Below are 24,436 nucleotides of genomic sequence, written 5' to 3'. Positions count from 1 at the left end.
TCAATCTTACACCCTTTTATTGCTCCTGTGCTGGTTTAACAGAGGAATTACAGATCTTCGCATAACCCAGACTTTTCTGGCTGTAATGATATATGAGTACAATCCATTGCTCACATTTCCCTGATTTTTCTGACTGCAAAATGAGGTCTTTTACACTGCAGGTGAAAGTGCTGGAAAGGCTGATTCGCACCCCGTCATGTCCCTGGAGCTTTTGGTACTCATAGGAAGTTAGGCGGTGATCAAAGCCAATGCATCTGCCCAACACTTTGCAAAGGCACGGTCGTTCTGCAGGTTCGCTCCCCGGGTCCCAGGCAGCTCAACCGTGAAAACAGGATACGTAAAGCGGGCCGGCCCTGATGCGCTGCTTTATCGGAGTCTGCTGTCATTAATCTCCCTCTTTATGAATGGCGGGCAAGCGGCAGCTGTACACAAGGATAAACAGCCGTCGCAGCAGAGTCGTTGCTTTGAACTGCTCTGCTCCTTTGGGGAAGAGATTTGAGATAAAGCCGAATCTGGAAAGCATCAGTGGTAGTGCCCCGAGAGCCGCTGATCACCCCCGCCGCTCCGGACTTTTCCACCACTTTCAGTCCCCCTCGCCCTGGGGCGGGCACCCTTCTCCCCCTCTTTCCCTGCTCTGCCCGCAGCAGGGGGGTCGGGAGTGGAGGGTGGCTTTGGGGGGCTGTGTGTTGATGTCCCCTCACTCCCACCGCACATCTGCCGCGACCCTGCCACATCTGGCCGCCGCCCCGCCGCGGGGCAGCATCTGCCGGCACATCTGGGCGCGCGCGGCCCCTCCCCGCGGGCACATCTGTCGGCGGCGGGGGGCGGCCCCGCGGCGGGGCGGGAGGAGCGCGGGTCGGCGCAGCCCCGCCGCCGGCCGGGGCGGGCAGAGCCGGCGCGGCGCGGAGGGGAGCGACGGCCCGATGGGGCGGCCGGCCGGCAGCCTGGCCCCGCTCCGGCTGCTGCTGCTCCTGGCGCTGGGACACGCCTGGACCTACCGGGAGGAGCCGCAGGACGGCGACAGGTGGGTGTTGCGATAGCGAGGCTGCTTCTGTGTGTGTCCTCCACATCTACCACCTTCTTTTTCTTTTTTCCTACCCCTTGGGGTCTTTTTTTAATACTCCGACTCCCCGCCTTGCAGGGAGGTCTGCTCCGAGAACAAAATCGCCACCACCCGGTACCCCTGCCTGAAACCCACGGGAGAGCTCACCACCTGCTTCAGGTGAGCACCGCACCGCGGAGGACGCGGGGCAGAGGGGGCGCGGGGCTCACGAGTGTCCGCGGCTGGGGACTCGCTGCCCGCGGGGAAGGCGAGGGGGACACACGCGTGTGGGTGTCAGGCGCAGGGACGGCAGCTGTGCCAGTGGTTTGTCTCCCCCGTGCTCTGTGCTAGCCCACCGCGGCATTCCCACGACCCCGTGGACCGCGGAGAAGGTAATTTGGTCACATCCCTCCCGCGTTCCGCATCTCCCCTGGCAAGTCCTGCAGTTGTCCCAGGGAAGGGTTTGGGTAACTCGCTGCAAACATCACCTCCGAGACATCGCTGGAGAGAGAGGGCGCGTGTGGTTCTTACTGCTGTACCGAAGCCATCGACAGTTTTTGATACGGCGAGAGAGGCTTTCTCTGACCTGGGTGTCCGGGACCACATTGGAGCTGTAGCTGCATCAATTGCAGGATAATCAGCGAGATCATCTGGATTTGTGCTACGCAAAATATATCTGAAGTTAGGTAGATGAATCGCTCTCAGAATTGGTAACTTCTTCAGCAACCAGCTCTGGTGTAGAAATTCAGCAGAGGCCTCTGAAATTAAGTAAGATGAATCTAATCACGAGTTTTCATTTTTCAGCTGTGTGTTTGAGAAACATCATCTGTTTTAATGATGACAGCTGTCCAGAGCTGTCAGTGATTGACAGTGGATGTGCTTTTTTGAAGAGCTGTACATGTATGAGCACACACGTATCCCTTCAGTGATGCCCTCAGGTTAGCCTTGTCCCCACAGACGAGATGTTTCATGTGTGAAAGCTGCTTCTTACGAGAGGCTGCTTTGTGGAGGCAACTGTGCTCTGCTTGTGTGTGTATGCTCGCATGTGGCAAGGAGCCACTTCTGTATACCAAAAATATGGTAACACATGTAGAAAGTGTTACATGGAGTGTCCACTCTTCAGAGAGTGTCCATCTCTTCTGTTTGGCATTAGTTCCAAAGAGCTGTAGACAAATGTTGCAGCAGCGTTGTCTCTCTCCCATGCTCTCAGGCTTGTTCATTCCCTCTGGCTGCCACAGCCACCCGGGAGAGTGTCCTGCCACTGCCCAGTTCTTAGGAGCATTAGCTTCCTCCCAGTCCCTGGGAAGCGCTTTGTAGGGAATGGAAACCACCTTTCCCTGCATCTCTTTTCTTGTCTCTCTCCTCTCCTCTCCCTGAGAAGGTGAGGCAGAGCCCTCTTACAAGCAGCTCTGTAGCACCCAGAGGCAACACATTTTGGAGAGGGACAGTGTGAAGGTTTTGCAGGGAAGGTTTTGCAGGTTCTTGGTTGAACCTGCATCATTTCTCTGGTTTGGAGGCAGATCACTGGGGTGGACAAGACTGTTCTGAGTGGGGAGTTACTGAATGAAGAAGCCAGAGTGGGAGCTGCATAAGGCAGCACACACATGACAATCCTGCTCCTTTGTGTGTGTCCCAAAATCTGTCTGAGGAAAGTGATTCTGCTTTGTGTGTGACAGAGGAGGACAACACAGGCTCCACTGGCTGCTATGGACCACTGTGCAAAGAAAGCAGGACTCTGTCCAGCCGCCAAGTCCCACTTGTGCCGTCTTTCATTCTTCCTGAGCTATTTCTGACCTTTGGGCTCTAGTTGTGATGAGCCTCCCTCCCCAGGTCTCCCTCTGCACAATCCCAACTGATATTCAGTGTCCCAAATCAGCACAGTTCTGTGTGGATGAGAATTTGGAAACTGCGACATTGACTCTTGGTTGTTTTAGTTCAAACATTTTCTGTATCTATGACTTCCAAATCTCCCTTGCTTTAAAAAAGAAAAAAATTCCATTTCTGTGTAATCATGTATTTTTAAGGTTTAACCTTTAGGCTTGCGTGAGGGCTCCATTTCTCACCCTGCAACGTCTCTTTCAGGAGAGATGCACAAGAGCAGGGCAGCAACTCTGAGAGGGAGTAGCTCTGCTCAGCAGAGCAGCTCTGCACCGAGCACAGACGTGAGCTGCAATGTGCTGGCAGTCCTGCCCCTCGGAGCTGTGGCACGCTCTGGCAAGGACCTGCAGCATCACCCACCCGAGGTGGTGAACAGCAGGGGCAGAACAGCACCCCCATTGCTCCTGGTAGCAAGGTGTGCTCTCAGCAGGCATGTGGGATTACCCTTGGCAGAACACATTTTAATGTAAGATTCATTAATATTTTGAGGTTGAGGCTGTTAACAAGACGACAGGAAACTTGCAAGTGTTGACTAATCCTGTGGTGCCTCAAGGCGCATTTTGTTTCATAGGACATTCAGGAGCTTAAGGATTCAGTTTTCATCTCTGGAATGACAACCAACTCTTAAAGAACTTCAGCTTGGTAGAAACTCAGCTGTGGCTTTTAGGAGCTTTCACTCCAGGTTTCAGATAAACTTGATTGTGCTGTTCTATAGTTTATTCTTACAACACTTCATTTTTTGTCTTCCTACACATCTTTATCACAGTATTTCATAATGACAATAGTTATGTAGTTTATATACATTGTTAGAGGTAGACATAGGGATAGTAATGTTGGCTTCTATTTACTATTAGCAGACACACCTAACTTTTTTTCTAGGTCAAAGTACCATTTGTGTGGAAATTATACAAACTGACACAAAATTTATCATAACACATCAGGCATAAGGCAACATGCACCACTACTGATGCTTCGTTGTGAAATTAGTTAAATAAAATAAGGAATACATATGAAGCTAGACATCAAAATTCCTGACCAAAATGCTTGATAGAAAGTAATATCATCCTTTTATTCTTCTTGCTGGAATTTGTTGTGAAAATAAGCATGCATTTAGAGCACTTCAATAAAAAATAGCATCTTTTCATCACAAAAATTATTTCTAGATTTTTTTTTTTTAACCAGATTTACTCATGATTAAAGATGATCCAAGTGGAGGACCAAGCCAGGAGTGGGGCCAAGCACTGAGAATATACTGGCATTTTTCCCTGTGGTCATAGCAACCACATACACAATCAGACTTTTTTTTTTTTTTTTCTTTTGAATGTGTGCAGTCTGGGCCTTGGTTTAGTTTGATTTGTAATTTTTTTAATATGTTCTCTGTGTTTGTTTTCATAAGAGTACAGAGGAACAGATGCAAAAAGCAGAGGGAGCTTATACAAAATATTTTCTGCGGAAATCTCATTTAAACTTTTGTAAGTAACTGCACAAAGTACTGATGTTCCCACCAGGTAGGTATGGAGAAGAATTTCTGCAGGTTTATTGATAGTGGTATGATCCAGTAAGACTTTGAATTCCTACTGTATGCCAAAAAGCATCAAATTTTAGGAAATTTGGGCAGCATGAGAATATGAAGCCTCAGTCTCTTGTTACTGTCTTCTCCGGTTGTTTAGATGTGATGTTAACCTGTTTCACTCTCATACAGACTTCTAAACTCTTTGTTGGCCTGAAAAATTACACAAATGTTGCATTTTTCACCAGTGCCTGTGACAATTCAGTTTGTGCATCCTTGTAGCACTCCTTTTCATTACAGTCCTTCCTTCATTTCCATTTTAAACAGTGCTCCTGTATGTTTTTGCTCTGGTCCAGAAGAAAAGCAGCATCTGGGACAGGTATTCCCTTGCTTCATCCTGATTGTGGAGCTGCATTCCCATAAGGGAGTGGTAGTTGTTATGCCACTTCCAAGTTCAGAAGGATCAACATCTAAGCTGGTACAATTTATTAATTGGAGTTTCTCCCTTTTTAAAAACCAACAAGCTTGATTGCCACAGTAACTGTTGTATATTAGGAGAGCTAAATATTTTACTCAGTTAGAATTCAGAGAGTGTAGTGAATTATTGAGAATTATTCAATATATGTACTTAGAAACATTTCCTAGTGGGAAGCTGTTAGAAGTTGTAGGAAGACTCAAGCATGAAATGTGGGAAAACAAGAATATTTTTATTGCCTGACTGTGCCCATCTCTTTGCCTACTAGACACTTAAATATTGTTGTAAGTTGACATGAAAGAAATAGTCTTGCTGCTCCTCAGAAAATTTTTATAAAACATTAAATTAAGGAAACTAACAGCTGTAAATCAGGCAGTTGAAAATATGAACCTGGGTCTGCACAGCTGGGAAGAACACTTAAGCCATTGCCTTCATGGGTGAAGGGAAGATTTGGTTTTTTGTTTTCTTTTATTCAGATGAAACTGTTAGTCTAAATTAGTTGACAAAACTGATAATTTTTAAAACAAATAGACTATTGACGTGGTAAGAGAAAATCCATCTTTCTCTGGTGTCGCCGTAAGTAGTCTCCCACATTTTTTGCTGAAAATGAAGCATGCAAGGACAGGTTATACCCTAATTTTTTGTGTATAGTGATAGAGACTTCTCCTGGTCCTTCCTTTTGCAGGACCAGCAAGGAGTAAACAGTTTAGAATTAGGGTGCTGGGCACAACAATTCTAGCTAATGATGGTGAAGTCTTTGTAAAGATGAGCCAACTCTTTATGTATATCTCCAAACAAGCTCCATGTTGTGCAACTTAAATATTGGCTAAAAACTTAATCTGTAACTTTTTTTAGTATTTTGCAAGCAAGACCTTTTAAATAGGACTAACACATTTCAGTGTAGATTGTCAACATCTTCATCTGATAATTAGCAGCTACAAGTATTTTGCATAAGTCCTTCCAACACTTCAGGTTTCAAATTGTGCTGTAAAAATTGTTCTACACTTCCTAACAAAAAGACAATTCAAATGTATTGTGAAAGAGAATGCATATATATTTATACCCTCATAAGCATTTCTTTTTGCCCTCTTCAATGCTGATACTGCTGGTGAAGCCTACTATTTTTTATAGACTGTATAATTTTGCACATTCTTAAAAGATAAAAGTAATTGCAAAGAAGTTGGATTGTAGCTGTTTCACAAAGAGCAGCACTTTCACTAATATGCCCTTGGGGACCATATGCAATTCCTGGTTCCCAGATACTCAGTGAGCATGTAGCAGAGCTTTCCAACATGAGAAAAAATTGCTGTATATAGTTTTGGAGCTTTCAGCTGGAGTAAGCAGGGATAATCTTCGTACATCTTATCTTCTGACTTTACTTTTCATAAATTTTCTTTTTTTATAGTTGCTATTGCATTTCCTCTCTGAAGTTTTGCTGACTATTCCATATCATTGAAAGAGCCTCAGCTGAAAGAAGAGTTAGTTTCTAATCAGGTTAGTTTCTCAACAAGAAACTAACATGATTAGAGCAAACTACTGTCTAATCTCCAGTTATCTTGAAGGGAAATACACTCCATAGTAGAATTTTGCTGAAAATTTAGAGGGAATATGATTTCAAACTTTGTACTGGTTTCAGAAAATTAAATATACAGAATATACATAAATATATCCACATTAAAAAAAAACCAAAAAACTTCCAGGGAGTTGTCATCACAGGTAGAACTTTGTACACATCTATGAATAAAACTTTCTTCAATACAGTACTTTTTTTATGAAACAGTGTATGCTACAAAGGTGACAATAGATTCTTCCCAGCTTTCCTAGATTTTTTTTCTCACTATTTCTTTGGAAGTAGCACCTTCAAGTTGTACAGTTCTGAATGCATTCAGTCCTGAGTTTCATTCATTTTTCTTTGCTGTGATTGCCAAAGAAACAGATTGCTCATAGCTACTGAGACACATTATGAATATCTGCTGGTTAAGGGTAACACCAACACCACACAGTTGTCTTTAGGCTTCCATACTACACTTGGGTGGCCGTGACTTTCTGTATCACTTTCCTGTCTCAGGTACTAAGAATAAGAAACCAAATTATTTCTTTTTTTTTTGGTGACATTAGGAACACCTGAGATTTCAGCAGATATGGATGGTACTGGCTGCAGCAGAGACTCCTGCAGCAAAGCCTGGTGCTCCTGTGGGTTTCCTGTGCAGTGTCTCCTCTGTACAGCCAATTCACTACAAAATGAAACAATTTAATTAATGGTCTTAAAGAACGTTGTGTAATTACAGTGAGTGGTGCTCTCAGGTACGATGTGCTAATTAAAGGATGAGGTCAGGAAAGTGGTCATTCACGTAGTCCAGGAGTTTTTGATGTTCACATCAAAGCAGTTTGGAGAATTTTAGAACTGGCAAGCCGAGAGCTTTATGATAAGTGCCCTGCTTGGTGGTTTGATTGATAATGAAACCCAGGTGCTTTGCATTATGGTTTCCATCTACAGAATATAGGGTTAAATATGAACTGACTTTGCTGGCCATGTCGTCTAGCTCAGAGACTCCAGACAAACAAAATAGTAGCCCCGGGGCCTCCCATGCCTGATACGAAATACGTAATAAAAATAGGCCGCCAAAGGGAACATGACGTTTGTAATTATCCTAAGTATTGTATATGTTCCCTAAGGTCAGGCTGTTTTGTCCTTAAAAAAGTGATTGTAGTCTCTCCTGCTAACAGCAGGATGTTATTAATACTTGTATTACTGCTCCCATTGTGGTAGACACCCATTGAGCTGAGTTGTGCTGTTCTGATTGCAGACAAAACAGGCAGGACAGAAAAGGCAGGAATGGAAGAATAAAGATATGAAGCAGCAGTGAAGAGAAAGGACAAAACACCCAGAGGCATGGAGCAAGCAGAAAAAAGAACTGCTACAGCCATAAAGAGACAAAAATTCTGTCTTTGTGGTGGTTTGTGTGACAGATACGTGTGTGACAGAAGGGAGGTAATCACTCCCCAAAGAAGTATAATTTAAATGCTTCCAGGCTTCTATTTAAGTTGAACCCATAAAAACAAAACATCAGCCAAAATCAGACAAAAACCCGCACACGCACACACTCCTGGGAGGATTCCTGTTCTCCCAGCTAGACTTAGAGCTAAGCTACGGGCCCTGATGCATCTTCCCTTGACAGCCTCTCCCCTTCCTTCCTTCCTCAGTCTGGAAAATCTCTCTCCCTCTCTGTCCCTCTCTGTAAAGTGTGTGTCTGTGCAGGGGCAGTGGGACAACTTACAGGCAGATATGTAAATTTCCCTTTTTCCCTTTCAGTCCTTACTCTGTTCTGATTGCCTGCATTCCTTGTCATAGCAAAGAGTTTTTGGGAAGAAGTTAAATATTTAACTTAAACTACTTATTTAACTACTAATTTAACTTAAACTACTTGTGGAAAACCATATAAGCCTTGCTAAGGATCCCAGGTAAGACAGGATTGCCCATATTCTGCTGTGAAAGCCATTGCCCAGTACAAAGAACATGTGAGCAACAGGTTTTTTTGAGACCTCTGCTGTGCAGTTCTGTTTTTCTGTCATTGCATATGTTGAAGAGAAATTACTGTATGTGGGGAACAAGGTCACACGAAGCAGGTATGAGGGAGATGCCTGGTGTTGATGTACAGATAAGCAGTTACCCTGTACCTGGTACAGATCTCATTTCAGATTATGCTCACTCTTATGCAGTGCTGGTCATTTGGGCAGGTGTGATTTGGGGTTTCATTGAGATTGTGGAGAGTCCTCACAGTCTTGAGTTTACTATTTTGGTTTTGCCTCCACCTCAGTGCCCTGAGTCCTGAAATGACTTTTGTCTCAAAATGTGAGTCACTGCTGAGTGCTCAGTACCCATGTCACTCCAGCTGGAGCTGTTGGGGATGGCACAGAGCTTTGTCATAAGTCAGTGACAGGGAGATGGGTCCCTCCTTTCCTTGTGTTGCTTACATCTCATACAGACCGCATGGATCACTCCAGGTTTCCTCTTTTTAATTGTGCCCACCACCCCAAACAAGCGAAGCTGGCTTTGATTTGCAGTAAAAAAAATGCTTTCCCCAAAGTCTGCTTAGATTTTTTTTGTCTCTGTGTTGTCCATTTTCTGTTTGCTTGGTTTCAGTTTTCAAACTAATAGGATCTTCTTTTATAAACTAACAGTAGCAAATGTCACCCTGCTGCTCAGCTTTGCCAGTTCTTCTATGTGGTTCCAATTGTAAGTAGAAACAATGGAAAGCAGAATCCATGCAGTGCTGACTTGATTTCTTCTTGGCCTAGTAAAAAAAACCCAACTTGTTTGCATCTCTTCAAGAGTAGCTCTGTTTAACAGTTGCAGAGAAAAACAATTTCAGTTTTAGACAGTAATCTCAGAGCTTAGTGTTTGGAAAATCCTTCTCCCTTAAAGAGTGTTTTCCACTGTGTTGTGTTGATTTCATTGCTGATCCTGGTTCAAAAAATGAAGTACAAGACCATCAAGCATTTAGCATACATCCAGCTATTGTAAATAATTTATTCTGAGTTTCTTTGTTAGTTTCAAGTTCTAACCACATTTGTTTTAATTGACAATCTGTGCTGTAATTGAAATGAGGTGAAATACACAGTGTTTGTACTAACTGTATTAATTTTAGCAGCCACTCAGTAGTAAACGCACATTAAACAGACTTCTTCTCCATCCTTTTCAAATGGACTGGAAGATAAAGTGGTGTAGACACAGTGTTTTAAGTGGGAAAGAGAGGCAAAATATAACTTATAATCCAAGTTTTTAAGTGGATCATTTTTGGAAAAATGAATAGGCGTATTATAGGTCAATAGCAAGTTGTTGTAGAGTGTGAGTTTGGAGAAATATAAAACAGTATTCATCTGGGCTAGAAAACATATTATTTCTCTTTCTGTGGAAAAATTATTGGTGCATAACTTCCAGCATAAAGTAGCAGTGTTCATGTTGCCTTCATTATCTCATTATCAACCCTCAAGGAGGAAGGTTGACCACTTAATTCTCTGTAACAAAGTGTGCATGTCCAAGAAGTTGTACTGTACAGCCTTCAAAATGAATGAAGAAATACATAAAATATTATCATAATATCTCATGAGAAATAGATGGATACTGAAAATATAGAACTTTGTGAAAATACACCCAGAAAAAAAAGTGTGCTCAGAATTCTGTATAAGAGAGAGAAAACAACTTTATTGGATGCATTTTTTTCTTTGTAAATAACTTCCTGCCCAGAGCTCCAGTGTCCCTGTGGAATGTTAATATTTCTGTGATCACATTCAACACGGTTAATGTATGTTGTAAACCGGACATCTTGCCTACTCAATAAGATGTTATTATCATACTCAATTTTCACTAAAGAGTTTATTATCATAGCTGCACCAAAATAGTGGTGTCATTTCCTAAACACTGCTCTCTGGAATTCTGACAAAACCCTTTAGTTTAGAGATTATTGCCTTGGAGAGTTGAAACAAAAATAGCCAAAGGGAAAATTATTTAATCTTTAAAACAGCATCTGTGGGAAGAGGAAAAAAACAGGTGAAAACAGGGGGTTTTGGTAGTTAATTGGTAATTCTTAGTGGTTGAGAAGTGGAGGTTGAGAAAAAGACTTGAGGGACCAGGACTAGAGCTACTGTTTGGTAAATGCTTAATCCTACTGGGAATATGTGCTTTTAACTGCAGCTTCCTGAGGAAGGAGTAAGGATCAGTGGCAGACAGACAATGCTGGCAGCCTGGGCTGATCTTTGGAATTCTGTAGCATGAAGAACCCAGCTGCTGGTCTGCACAGTGGTCTGGACAGTCTAAGGGCAAGTGGTGCCTCAGACTGTGACTCTTGTGGTGTCTCAGACATTGATTTCTTGATCTATTAATGGGCTGCTTGTATGCAAAATAGTATGTTTGCTTGGGCAATTTTATGAAGGTCATTCTGATATATATTTGGATTTTAGAAGCTTATTAGAGTTTTTTGTTTGTTTTGTTTTCCCTGAGGAAGGTGTGTGTCTACTCTACTGGACTTGCCGGGAGGCCTGGAGAAATAAGGAGCCTATTGCAAATAGATCATGGGGGGGGCTTTGTGGTTTTTTTGTTGTTGTTGTTTGTTTGTTTGTTTTGTTGTTGTTGTTTGGTTTAGTTTTAGACTTTTTACTTCTTTGTTTTGTTTGTTTCTTTGTTTTGTTTGTTAGTTTGTTGTTTAGTTTGCGGGTGGTTTTAATTCAATGGGGTTTGGGTTTTTAGTGTTTTCGTGCAAAAGTATTAATTTCAAGCTCTTCTCATTTTAAAATTAAGAAACATAAAATGGAACAGGGAATGCAACTAGAACTAGAGAACATGGGATTTGTTTTTATTCTAGCTTGTCCTGCTCGCCTTCTAGCTTGTCTAGTAGCAAACCAGAAGATACTGAACATGCTACTTCAAAGAGTGTTGCCTTGCTCAGTGTCACACTTCAGTTCCCTGCATTTCTAACTTCCATCAATGCACAGTAAATTAGGGATGACAGAGGGAATTGGGTCAATCTGACACTTCCCAGTTTTCAGAAATTTCTGTTCAGAGTCTGATTTAGGAGTTCAGGCACCAGTTCTTTTCACTGTATATGGTCAATGAGGAGAAAGGGAAAGCTTGCTTCACAGCAAACTAACATCATATTTCCTCTTAGTTTTAAAACTTAAAGAAAAATGAAAATTTTGCTGTCATATAACCTCAGCAAAGAGCTTTATCCACAAGGTTTTGTAAAGACAGACCTGCATTCCTGAATCTCCTCTGGGTTTGAAGTAAATTCAAAGTGCAATCAAACCTTCTCCTTGTGTTTGATCTTAAATTAGGCCCTATTCTGGCAGAAATGTCTCTGTGTGGCACAGGAGTTAAGGAACATTTTATGATTGTGTCTGCAGGACTGGCCCCCTTTTGATTCTCTTAGAAGCTCACCTCTGTTAAAAGATGTCTCTCTTGGTCCCTGCATGGGTAGTAAAGAGGTGGTATGAAAAGATTTGCAGAGGCTTGCATTTCCATAGCTCTGCTGACATCCCTGGACCTACACCAAAGTGCGTCAGTTGGGGAATTCTTCATAATTATTCTTAGCATTCCATGAAAAGAAAAAAAAAAGAATGCAGAAAGATGTTAAAGCAGATTGAACGCATCTTACCAACAAAGCAAATTCTCTGCCTGGTTTTCCAAGCCGAGATTCTTGGCCAGAATCTTGTTTTTGCTGTTTGTTGTCCTCGTGCTGACCCATACTTGAATTTGCGGTTTTATTGACCGTGCCTGGAAGGGTCCTGGACGGTGCCCCTCCAGATTTACATCGGTGGGAGCACTGTGATCCAGGGAGGCAGTGGGGTTTAACCTTAGGAGGGCCTTGCCAGGAGTCAAGTTTTAGGTCCTGGGCTTCATTTCTCTGCTCCTCAAGGAGCTGTGTCGTGCCAGATTCTGCTTTCAGTTACCCACTGAAGTTCTCTATAGGATGTCAGTATTACCTAATTCTCCAGCTATAAAATGGAGGGAAAGCCTAATTTATGCCTCACAGGAAATAAAGAGAACCTGAAAGCTTATCCTGAAGATGTAGCATTCCTGTTACAGCAAAGAAGATTGTTGTAAATCAAATGTTGAAATAACTAGCTAGACTTTGTTTACTTTGGTGATTTGCTGTCATTCCAGTTCAGCAAAATACTACTGTTTGAGATAAGAAGAAAAATGCATATTTTTAAAAGTATATTTTTTCATATCCACCAGGAGACTAATTGGATTTTTGAGATGTTTTCTTATGTTTCAAAAGTATCCAGAGTATTTCCACAGTGGGAGTAAGCTAATGGTACATCACTGGAACATCTCCAGTGAAAATAACTGTGGCAGAGTGAAAAGAGCAGTAGAAAACAAGTAGTCAGGAACAACAATGGCAAAAATAAACATATATTTATTTATACATCCTTGTTTGCAGTATAGACCTCTGGATATTTTTAAATACCAGTAAAAGTAGACCTCAAACATTTTCATTGACCTTACAGTCATTACACTTATAAGTAGTTCCAATGAAAAGAAAACTCTTCCAAGAATTTTTCCTCAAGGACTTGACAAAGATTTAATACAGGACAAATATATATTCAGGATGGGATTAGAGGGAAAACTTTCCTGTGTTCAGATTCCTCTTAATTGTGTATTAGGTCTGAAGATCCTGGCTGTATTCCATATTGTTCCATTTGTTGCTTGCCTCTGTAAGGCTTCTCTTTTGGAAGAAAGAACCAAACAAATTTAGCAACCCTTTTATTAAATGCCATCTTGACCTTGCTTCCTGGAAATATAACAGCCCAAAGGATGAAAAATTACAGCAAGTGTTTATTACTGAAATCCAGTCTCAGTTGTGAGAAGATTAAGTGTTTCAAAAGATTTAATATCCTGCCTGCTTCAATGGGATGCATGTGGAAAAGAGCTGCAAAGCAGCAGAGACCTGGAAATGGCTGTGTGATGTCTTGCTTTGTAGGCATGTGGCTGATATTTGTGGGAAATGCTTGAGAACATGAGTTTTAGAACTGATCCTAACCACATCCCGATTTCCCTATCAGGCTGCTGTGAGGAAGACTTGTACCATGTATCCTTACTATCATACCAAACTACCCAGTGACAATGCAGAGATAAGCAGAGAGTCCCAAAATACAGATTTGGAAGTCTAGTAGTCAATTTGGTGTTCTGCAGCTGGCTATCAATGTCTGAAAAAAAAAGCTACCTTAATACTGATTTTTTTGGTAGGAAAACTGTAGCTCCTATGCCCATTGGTATGTATGAAAAAGTTTGTTGATGAGGAAGGTTTATTTGGAGAAGCAGAGTCTTGATAAATAGAGAAGTAGATGCTAGCTTCTATTAAAAATAAGTTTTATTTTTAAACAGACTAAATTGCAGATTTTAAATAATTACAAGTTTTATCTTGTTCCTGGAGACAAAATGAAGTTGTTTGTCTTTGGAGATGCTTTTCCATCTTTCACCGCATTGTAGGAAAACACTCCCCATTTGAAAGACTCCCTGAGACATTTCGTGATACCTTTATGAAATGTAGCTTAGTTTATTGGGCAGAACATTTCTTCTGCAGCCATTCCTGAAATACAAGTTTTATGCGTAGAAGCAAGATGTTTTTCATTATTTGGTAGCAGATACATAGAGCACGGCAGATTATCTGCCCACTTTACTCAGACTAAATGCACATCTTTGAAAGACATTGAGAAGCACAGACACCTGCTGCCTTTGGTTTGCATTTTTCCATACGGATTTTCATACAATTTCATTTTATAAATTTCCTTCTTAAAGAGTAAATTTTCCACAAGGCGTTTTTATGTTAATTGCTCTGAGGTAATTCATAGGCTACATTTGGATGTTTCACCATTCCCTTTGTAAAGTCAATGTTTAGATGGAGGATTACCATCCTGAGGCTCTCCTTTTACAGTATAGTGCTGAAAACCATAACAAAAAGAAATTATTTATAAACTTACCATCTCAGCTCTTGAAGTTAGAAAGGTTTTGACAATCTTTTAGCTGTCTGCGATGACAAAGTATGGATTCTCTTGGAAGAAATTTAGGCTGAGATACCACAGCATACGCACATAAAAACGGTACATAAATTACTGTCTCATCCAAATGACCATGAATACTTTGTGTTTGGCTTTAATGCCTGTGTACAAAAAAATTAGCTAGAGTCAAAACCTGTTTTGCACCACTAGTGCAAACTGGATATAGTTCCATTGGATTTGACTGAACTTCTCTAGATTTATGCTGCTTTAAATAATGGTGAAAATAAGATTTCATCCCTGAAATTCAACTTTTGTGAGGTCTCCCAGTTCCCATCAGGATGAAGTAATTTGATTGCATTTAACAATGAATCATCTAACTCAGCAATTGTTGTGTATGAGCAACTAAGTTCTGTTTTTTTAGAACTCCTCTGTCTCACCATAGATTTTTAAAGTTTTTTTTTGATTGTTGGTTATGCAAGATTAAAGGGAAAAAAAAAAACAGCAAGAGAAAAAGTCCCAACAAAAACCTAGCAAAACCCAGGTTTCTTGCGTAATTTGTTTGGCTGGTAAGCACTTCTGGGCTGCTTCTAAATAAGTAAACAAAATATATGCAATTATTCTAAAAAGTTGGAAGTCCTCGATGAACTAATCCTCAATGAGACTTTGCATTTTTAGCCCTGTCCTGTCAACATCAGTGTAAGTTTATTCTCAGCCCTGTGATGCCCTAAGAGATGGATGATCTCTTTGCATCTCTTTGAAGCATTTGGATGCTTCAATCCATTGAGTTTGGTAGGAGTCCAATACCTGTGTATCATCTGGGGACCTGTGATCAAGTAGAGGGTATGTGGAATAAAAGAATTAGGAGGGAGCAGTTAATCCTGGTATGTGGTAGAACTTTGCAACTTGCTGATGTGAAAAACAAAACAAAACAAAACCAGGTCACAAATATCATTTTAGAATGTGATCAAGTCTATGTTCAATATCTTTGTCAGGTCAAATAGGAGGATGCTCTGTATTCCCTCACCTTCACATCACTTTCTCAGTTCTCTGAATTCTCCTGCATTTATCAGCATCCCTGAACTGCAGAGAGTAGAAAAGATGCTTAATTTTAAGGTTGAGTCTTCTCCTGCCAGATGCCAAGGCAGAACATACTCTCTCTTTTCCCTTGTTAATTATCCAGGAGGCTCAGCACTAGTTTTTGTTACAGGTCTGGTTTTTTGTCTTCCTAAATGTGTCATTTTAACTCATGAAGTTTTGTGTAGATCCCTGTGAAGTTGTCTCAAAATTTTCTTTTTTTATTTGCTTGCAAACACTATAGCTTAGTTGAAACAGTTCTGCAAGTAAGCAGAGAGATGGAAAACACTTCAGCCTTATCAGGGGTCTGGGGAGAGTGTGTAAGTCTGCCAAAGCAGGAATTGGATATGCCCAGGAGGGAAGCCCCACCAGCATCGGAACATGGCAGGATTACACTGTCCCTGTTCCATGCTGTGTGACATGGTACCATGCAGTGAGTCTGAGAGGAAATTAAAGACATGGATCTGATCACAAATGTGAAACTGCATTTGTGATTTTGATTTTGAACAGAAAATTGTGGGTAATTTTTCTGGGACATGTAGATTTGGAAATTTAGAGATGCAGGACAAGTGTCCCTGAAACCACTAGTCTGTCATGGCAGTGACAAGGAAAAAGCCCATTAACTTGAATAAATAAGGGGAGAATTATGTCTTTGAAAACTTTGGACTTCTTGTTAGAATTCAGAGAAAAACAGAGTGCTTTCCCTGGGGTAATAAGAAGTGTGAGGAGGTGCTCTGAAGTGCTCCTTGTTCTGTCATCTGAGAAGAGCCAAAGTATATGCATCGCAGGAGAGAAAAATACATGTTCTGTCTGCTTTAGAGATGTCATTCTAGTCAGACTTTTTTCAGTGTTTTCTTAGAGGAATATATGCAATCGCTGGAATGTTTGTGCTTTTCTAACACTCTTGCTTGGTGGATCATCGCCTCTGGTACTTAAATGTCTGGAAATGAGAGAAAATAAATAGTGGTCTAAACTTGGCAGCAATTGATCCCCAACAGGGATTACCTAGACCATTTGCTGTTCCGTGTATCCTTTAAAGAAGCAGCCTGTTGTAGGTAAAATAAATTTATCTGGTCTAGTGGGAGTGTTGGGGCAATTGTCTCTTAAAGGAGATGGCACCGCAAGTGAAAAGCTTATCAGCTGGGCAAGGCACAGGAGGAAAAGCTTGTTTGCTGGACAACCAGGAACTGGAAATAAGAAAGTCAAGCATAGTGCCACAGTCTGCGTGGTGAAGTCTTTTCAGTAGTAGTGAGAAATTTTTAATATTACTGTGCAGACCCTACAAGACCTCAGCTGGAAGAGCCTGAGTTATCTGGTCATTAACTTGCAAGGATGAGGAGGCATACCTGGCAAAAGACTTTCAGAAACAGAGACAGCCTGATGGCAAGAGGGAAGTGGTCTAGAAATGGAAAAAAACAATAACCCTCTTGGAAAGGTAGAAGGCACTCCTAGTTGTAGTTATTAATGATGTAGTTACATCATTAAAAATGATGTAGTTATTTGAGTGATGATGAGTACCAAGCTTGAACACATGGGTCTTGTTAGATGCAGTGCCATATTCATGTGAAAATCATCTTCTGGATTTGGAACTGGTTTGCATGGGGAATTCTAGACGTGGTGAAGACACCTTGCAGGCATCTTTATGCAAGTACCCAGCTTAGAGTTGCCTTCCTTCTACTGCATAGATCAGATGCTTTCACTAGCCAGCAAAACTGTGCCCTTATATGTGTCATGTAGCCAACTATCTAGTGGCCATGCTGAGCCAGTGTATTCCCAGCTCTCATGGGAAATGCCAATGCCACCTTCAGATGTCAGAAACCAGCAGCCCCCTGTGGTCCTGCTTGCTCCAGCCTGGAAGTGGTTTGTGTCAGCACAAGCAGGATGTTTGGGACACCAGCTCAACCCCACACCTGTACCTGTGGTTCTACCACTGATTACTTCAGCAGGATGGAAACCCTCAGGCTCACACAGTCATCATCTGGTGCCTTAAAATCATGGGCTCCTTCCTTTTTGGCATTTTAGCCTTGTTATTGAACATGGTGAATGTGGGAAATCTTATCTCTTGTCCGAATGACTTCCATGGCTGCGCTCAACATCCTGTGATGGAGCTGCCTCTTTATGAACGTCTCCCTTGTTATTGTTAGCAGGGAACAAATATCCCTGGAAATAAACAAAACAAGGAAATATAGAAAATACTTGCTGTAAACCAGAGTTGTGTTTAAACTGAAGGTTTTTCCCAGGGAGCTTACTAATACGTATTTAGAGCAGAGCATTCTTTGTCTAGTCCTGAATGTTGATTTTTCCTCTTGGATCCTAGCAGGATAACATGGGGAGTTTGAAATGTCAAGAGTCTCTTTCATGGATCTTAATTATGACAAGTCTTTTGTACTGAATGATATAAAACCTGAAATGGAATTAGAGCCCTAATATCATGACCATGCACAAATTCTTGAAAAATTAATTTTTTAATTAGTTTATAGTACTTTTTGAGGGTGGGGAGAAATGTTTGAGTCTGCTTTTCTCAGTACCTGATCAACAGATTTCAACATCAATTAGACAGTATGTCCAGGGACACAGTTTTGGGTAATCGCCATGATGTTGTTCAAAGAACAGAACTTTTGCTCTTTATGTTGTTGTTCCAAGTGGCAGCTTTGGGATTAAATGTCTCCAAGACACATGTAAAAAGAAATCTTTTTGTATGCATGCTCAAATCCAGCCTGGAGGCTGCTGGTACACAAGCTGGAATAGTTTGGCTTTGCTATCTTCCGTTAGGAGAGTGAAGAAGTGGGTTGTCTTGTTAAGGTGATTTTCAGAGATTCTCTTTATCAGATAGTAAGAGAGAGAAGACTTAATCTGGAGGTTGACTCTCCAGTGACCCTTACAGTTGGAATAACTGAGAAAGCAGCAGTTGCACCAGTAAAAGCTGAAAGTTAGCTGAGGGCTAAGAAAAAGGAGATTGTTGCTGTAAGAAGAACTGAACTGACGCCAGCAGAAAGCTGATACAGCAGCGACATGGGCGATATTATCTCCCCAACAGTCGTGACTGCGTTCCAGAGGCTGCAGGGTCAGACCCCGGGTTTGCTTAAGGCTACATGAAGACAAAATACATCCTTTCTATACGACTGTAAACAGGGATCTGAAACAGGATAATTAACATTATTACAATGAGCTCTCTGCTTTGTCGAACTTCTCAGTGTGTCTCTCGTCAAAGAAGGACAGAAGAGTCTTTGAAAACATAATTTCCACCAAATTTAAATGACTTGATGGCCAGAAAGAAAGAGGCTATGGCTCAATTTTCCATAATTTGTAGAAATTGCTTCATCTAGATGATTTTTACCATGGGTAGGATTTTACTATGGAACAAGGATTTATAGGATGAAGTCAAGGCAAGCTGGTCCCAGCCATCCACTGAACTTTCAACCCAACATTTAGAGCTGTTGTCTCCCAGCCTTCTGTATTTAGGGGTCATTTCCAAAAATTCCAGAGAATTTGGGGCAGACTCCACTCTTTTTATTATTTTTAGGTCCTTGGGAGATGAATGAAGAACAGTGCAATCATGAGTCATGGCAGCAGACCACCACCAAAGGCATTATGATCACTCAACAGAAAGAAGGCAAATATTGCCAAGCTTGCCATATTTGCAAGTTACTGGCACATTTACTCCTAGGCACAAACATGGCTAATTCATTAGAAATAGCCACCACATGAGCTGGTAACTAGTTGCCAGAGGACTCAGGGTGCTGGAAGATACTGGAAGAGTAATGCAGCTGCACAGGTTCTTGGTTTTGGCACATGCCACATGGTGACAATTCCGTAACTTTATATATAAAACAAACAAAATGGAAAAAATGCAAGTAAATAAACAATACCAAGGATTTGGTTTTTATCAGATCCTGATGAAATTGAGAAATGAAATTTAGTATTCTGTATCAATTTAACAACCTGACAAGTCTTAGACCAGGAGGTACAATGAGCTAAATTTAAAGATTTATAGAAAAGTAAAGCAGTGGATTTCAGCTTGTGGGGATATTTTGGTTTTTATGTTTACTTTTCAAAAAAATTAGGATGCTAATGTGATGAAGTTACATGCTGTGGGTCAATGTGTTCCCAAATGCAATTTTGAAATAAAAAAATCCCATGCCTAAACTCCCTGAGTTTGGACAGAGGAACTTGTGGGAACACCAGCAAGCTTCACTGAAACCCCAGTGCCACTGAGGAGCCAAGCCACCTTTTCAGATGGATCAGGTGGCTGGAAGTGCTTCCCACGACTGTATCCTATCTCATTCTCCAATTTTACTTTTGCTGTTTGATTTTTTGTTGTTTCCCAGTACAGATATTTTGTTTTTGTGGTGCGTGGCACCTAGAAAAGGAAGCCAGAAGTAAGCCAAATATTTTTGCTGCCATTAATTGTTACAAGCTAGGAGCAGTTACTGTGTCTAGGTCAGGATCCGAAAATGTAGTTCCAGTTCTAAAGCCAATAGCTGTATCTCATGCTGTTATTTTGGCAGGGATTTCCAGAGGGGGTACAGTTTAGCAAAAATGGGTGGAGATCTCAAGAAACATTAACTTTCTTGGAAAAGTCAAAAATGAACAAACAGTATGGGAGAAAATGGAAGAACATGAATTATCTCCACTCTCTGGAGAAGTATCAGTAATAAGGTTTTCTCAGACAATATATGATCTCTTCTATTTATCAATTGAAATGAAAATCCAAAGGTAAAATCAGGGCTGGAAAGGACTTTGTAGGCTCTGACACCCCCCAAAATCTGTAATTTTTACCTGGGTTTTTGGAAAATGTGAAAGAGTATTTTCAGCTGTGACAGCTGTAAGCTTGCTATAAAGTTTAAGAGAAGGCAAAACTAGCAAAGAGCCACAATTTTAATAGGTTTTAGGATCTCTGTTCCACTTGTCTTGAATATGATCTCAATTCACACTGCAGAGTAAAATCAGCACAAGAAACACTGTTTTTTAAAGTAGAAACGGTGTACATTTTCTTATACCCTCCAGCCATGCAGGATTTTGGGGGAAAAGAGATTCCTGTTGCTAACTGATATAAAAATTGCTTTTTCCTCCAATATAGATTTCTATTTACCATCTTCCATGTTGAAGAGTTTCAGACACTCATGTGGCATTTTTTCATTTGTTGGGTTGGTTTGTGGTTTGGGCTTTTTCTCCCAAACTAGGCTGGTGTTTCTAATTTCTGTTACATAGCACTGATGAGATAAATGAAGCACCACAGGGGCCCTGAGGATACAATTGGTGTTTCATACTCAGTAAGGAGGCGGAGGAGCTGTAAATCCTCTAAGAAGGACGCTGTGAACACAGTAACTTGTGAGGTAAATAACCCTCAGCCTTCCCCTCCCCACTGTCCCAGCATCCTTCTGGCTGCTTCCCAAGGGAGGGAGCTGTGGGATGTCCATGTGGGTGCACAGTGGGGATGGGGCACATCCCACTTAGGACACTCTCAAGAAACAAGTCCAAACCATATCTGTGCCTAATAAAATAAGCCAGCTCCTGCCAATATCAGCATCTCCCATCAGCTGGCATCAAAATTGACTGGGTGGGGAAGGGGTAGGAGGTTTCATGAAGTGCCCACGAGGCTCCAACTGTGATCTGTTTTCAGGAACAATATAATGATACTGACTGTGGGATAGAAACATAAATTGCTTGCGTTTTTGCTGACATTTTGCCAGTGGTGTTTTAGAGCACAAGACCACACAAGGAAAATGGTGTTCCAGGATATATTGCCTCCTTAAGGAGAGGCTGTGAGACTATGACCTAATGTTTATAATTGTAAGAGTTATTGAGAGTCAATTGAACACGCAAAATTCCCGAGTGATTGCATTTATCACTTGTGTGATTAGCAGGCTTGTGGAGTATAAATAGCTGAACAGATCCAAATGGTTGATGAAGTTCATCAAGAGAAAAGAAAATTAAAAATATGTCAGATATTGTTGAAAATATAGGTAAAGCATGATTTTAAGCTCTGCTTAGAAAGAGGATGATCAGAGGGTTTTTTATTGGGCTTTACATTATTGCTGGTCTCCATAAAAGTTTGGGCAAATAGAGTTTACTTGGAAGATGATAGGAATAATGATAGCATCAATCTACTTCACAGGATTTTACACATTCAGATATGAAAGCTTGCATTTTTAATTACTCTCATGAAGGTTTGGTTTTTGCAAAATGCTCCTAAGATGAGCTTTACTTTTAGCATAAATATATCAAAATATGTTAAATATATAGCATCATCTTTACTATGTTCATAATAAAATTTATAATCCCAAATATTTAAGGGTTTGTATATGTATTTATATATATATATATATATATATAAAATCTCTTAATCATTCCCTAAGGCATCATTTCATGCATTGTATTTGTATAAGTGTAGCAAAGGTTTCTTTAGGTGAGATTACCGTTGAAAGTCTGCAGCTTTTAAAAAATTACTTTTTAATTAGGTTTTCAGTCTAGGTGGTTGATATCATAATGTCTTAGATGACAGAAGGTCAGATATTTAATACCAGTTCACAAAACCCTGAAGATTTGTTTTGTTGCAGATGAAACACAGTGATTTTTGAATTCTAATTGTATCTTATTTTTACATTTTTGTTGGCTCAGGATAGACCATTAAATTATTTTTATTTTTGTTGAGCTTCCTTTCAAGAAGATTTATTATTTTGCTTTGGCTTAGGTTGGAGTTAGGGATTTTTCTCAGCTTACTCCATTTCAATATGCCTGCATCCTGGAGAGGGAATCTGGGAAAAGATGGGACAAACTAAAAATACAATTACTGAAAGTACAAATGTGCAGTTACTGAAAGGGCAGAAACTGAAAATTGCAGATAAGTTTCATCCACTTTGAAACAAGTTTTACTTTGTGCTTTTTTGCCCCTTCTTGCTTATAGGGTTTTTATTAAGGCATGCGAATGGTAATTTAAAAACAAGAATCTTTTTTTATCACTTTTTTTTGTTTCACTAGGCAAATGGAGACTTTTTTTTTAAACATTTATCTGAAAAAGAATACTTTGAAAGGCATATTATTCGGTGGTAACTACTACCAAAGTTATTTTCCCTAATGCTATGACAGTATTTCACAGGTCATACCTTCTATATCTTCTGTATCTGTATCTTCGTTCATTTGTATAGGTAAATTCTGCTGACCCAGAAAAATGCAGAGATCTCTACAAGAAAACCCAGGCTGGAAGGTGTTTGTTGAGGGCACAGCTTCAAAACAGATTTATGTAGCTTTCAGTTTGCGTGAGATGGAGTTTGCTGAGAGGTTGGAAACACTGTTTTTATTGGTTTTGTTCTGCTTTTTCTTTTGGCCGACTTTGCCTATCTTTTTTTCAGTCAGGCCTGGGAGTGTACTGTGGCTGGGACCCTGCACTTAACTCACATCAACAGTTTCAGTAAACACTTTGTTAAAAAAAAAAAAAAAGTTTTTGAATGCGTTTTTATAACAGCTTTTACACCTGTATTATTGACATTTTTAACAAACACTGTATGCCCCTGACCATAATCCAAGAACAGACATGTGTTGGTTTTGGAGAAATAAACACTTGCAGACCAAAGGGACCTTTTCCATTTGCTCCCTTCTGCTGAGCATCAGATCTGCCCTCTGGCATTGGTTATGTTTTGGATGACTTTGTCATAAAAGCCAGGGTGATGGGGAGTCAAATGCTTCATCTGCGCATGGAATGTCAAATTTCTATGGTTGTGGTGGCTTGAGGCGTGGGGGCTACCTCTAAATCCATGTTCTTCCACCAGCTAGGTGTCTAAGCTCAGCTCTGCAAATGTGGTGATTTTCTCAGTAAAGGCCATGACTCACATTTTCTCTGCTTAGTTTATGATTTATTTGTCAAAATGGCCGTAACGCTCATTTCTTGTAAATGGCCCGTAGCCTCGTGAGAGAGGTTTGGCTCATCTGCTGTGGCTTTTGAAATCCTAATGACCATTTAATCGAGTAAATGTGAGATAAGCTGTGAGCTAGGGCTGGTTTCATGGCTCTGCTTGCATTTAACAGTGTCATGGTCTTCAAACAATTCGTATCCTAAAGCATGAAACCACGCTGGGCGTTGATGGCATTAAGCTGTTTTCCATACCCACAGTCTAGCTGTGCATCTGCGACTCGGTGTGAATTGCCCCACAGTTGGGGAAGTCACAAATACCCGTGTACACTGTCTTTCATTACACGGCTTAATGAGATTTCCACATCCCCTGGGAAACCAGCATGTCCCGCAGATGGGTGGTATCCACATTAGCTTTTTCAACGGCCAACACATCCCTGTACTCCTGAGATCCTTTCCAAAGGAAAGACATGATTATGTGTAACAGATTGTAAAATAAGAGGTTAAAACAAATGCCAGTATTTCAACTCCATATTGTTAGAATGTATTTTAAACAATGGAAGGAAGGAATATATTACAATTTTGGGTTTTTTCATTTGTTTCTGTATGAATCTTCAGGTAATGTTGAGCGGCTGGTTTGTAGCTTTTGAGCTCCTGGCAGATACCCAGCAGGAGATAATTATCTTTCAAGAGTCCCTGGCTTCTTCTTTAGTAATTTAAAATAACTGGCCAGCAGAGAATAAATTGTTCCAAACTTTCATGCTTGGAAAGAGATTTCCCAAACTACAAAGTTTTATCAAGAACAAATGAGATAGTAAATGAACGTGCAGGCAACCACTTAAGATCTGACTAAAGAAAAATAATGCTCCAAACAAGACAAAACTACAGGAATGTGTTTTGTCAAAGTCACAATTCATTGAATTAAAATTTCTCAGAGCTTACTGCTCTCCCCTTCTCTTAGAGCACAAACACAGAACATATTTTTCCATTTCAAACCCTCTGGGTCTGGAGCTGACACAGCCATCAGAGAGAAGAGCTTGGTCAAGCAGCTATGTTGGGGAATATGAAAGTTCTGTTAAAAATTCATGTCAGTTTACATGGACATTGTGA

At 40.7% G+C, this 24,436-nt stretch overlaps 1 protein-coding gene across 1 annotated transcript in view; it reads left to right on the top strand.

Annotated features, from left to right (window-relative positions):
• Positions 1-786: 786 nt before the first annotated feature.
• The window catches only part of CCBE1 (collagen and calcium binding EGF domains 1), a 97,664-nt gene continuing 74,014 nt past the window's right edge, over positions 787-24,436 (top strand). The window contains exons 1-2 of the mRNA XM_038123979.1: positions 787-1,024; positions 1,142-1,222. Of these exons, the coding sequence (XP_037979907.1) occupies positions 924-1,024; positions 1,142-1,222 (182 nt within the window). The 5' untranslated portion in view covers positions 787-923. The remainder of the gene's footprint in view (positions 1,025-1,141; positions 1,223-24,436) is intronic.

The sequence above is a fragment of the Motacilla alba genome, chromosome Z, assembly GCF_015832195.1.
Source record: "Motacilla alba alba isolate MOTALB_02 chromosome Z, Motacilla_alba_V1.0_pri, whole genome shotgun sequence".
Taxonomy (NCBI): Eukaryota; Metazoa; Chordata; class Aves; order Passeriformes; family Motacillidae; genus Motacilla; species Motacilla alba.
Note: the sequence above shows the minus strand (reverse complement) of the source record. Positions and strands in the feature narration are given on the sequence as shown.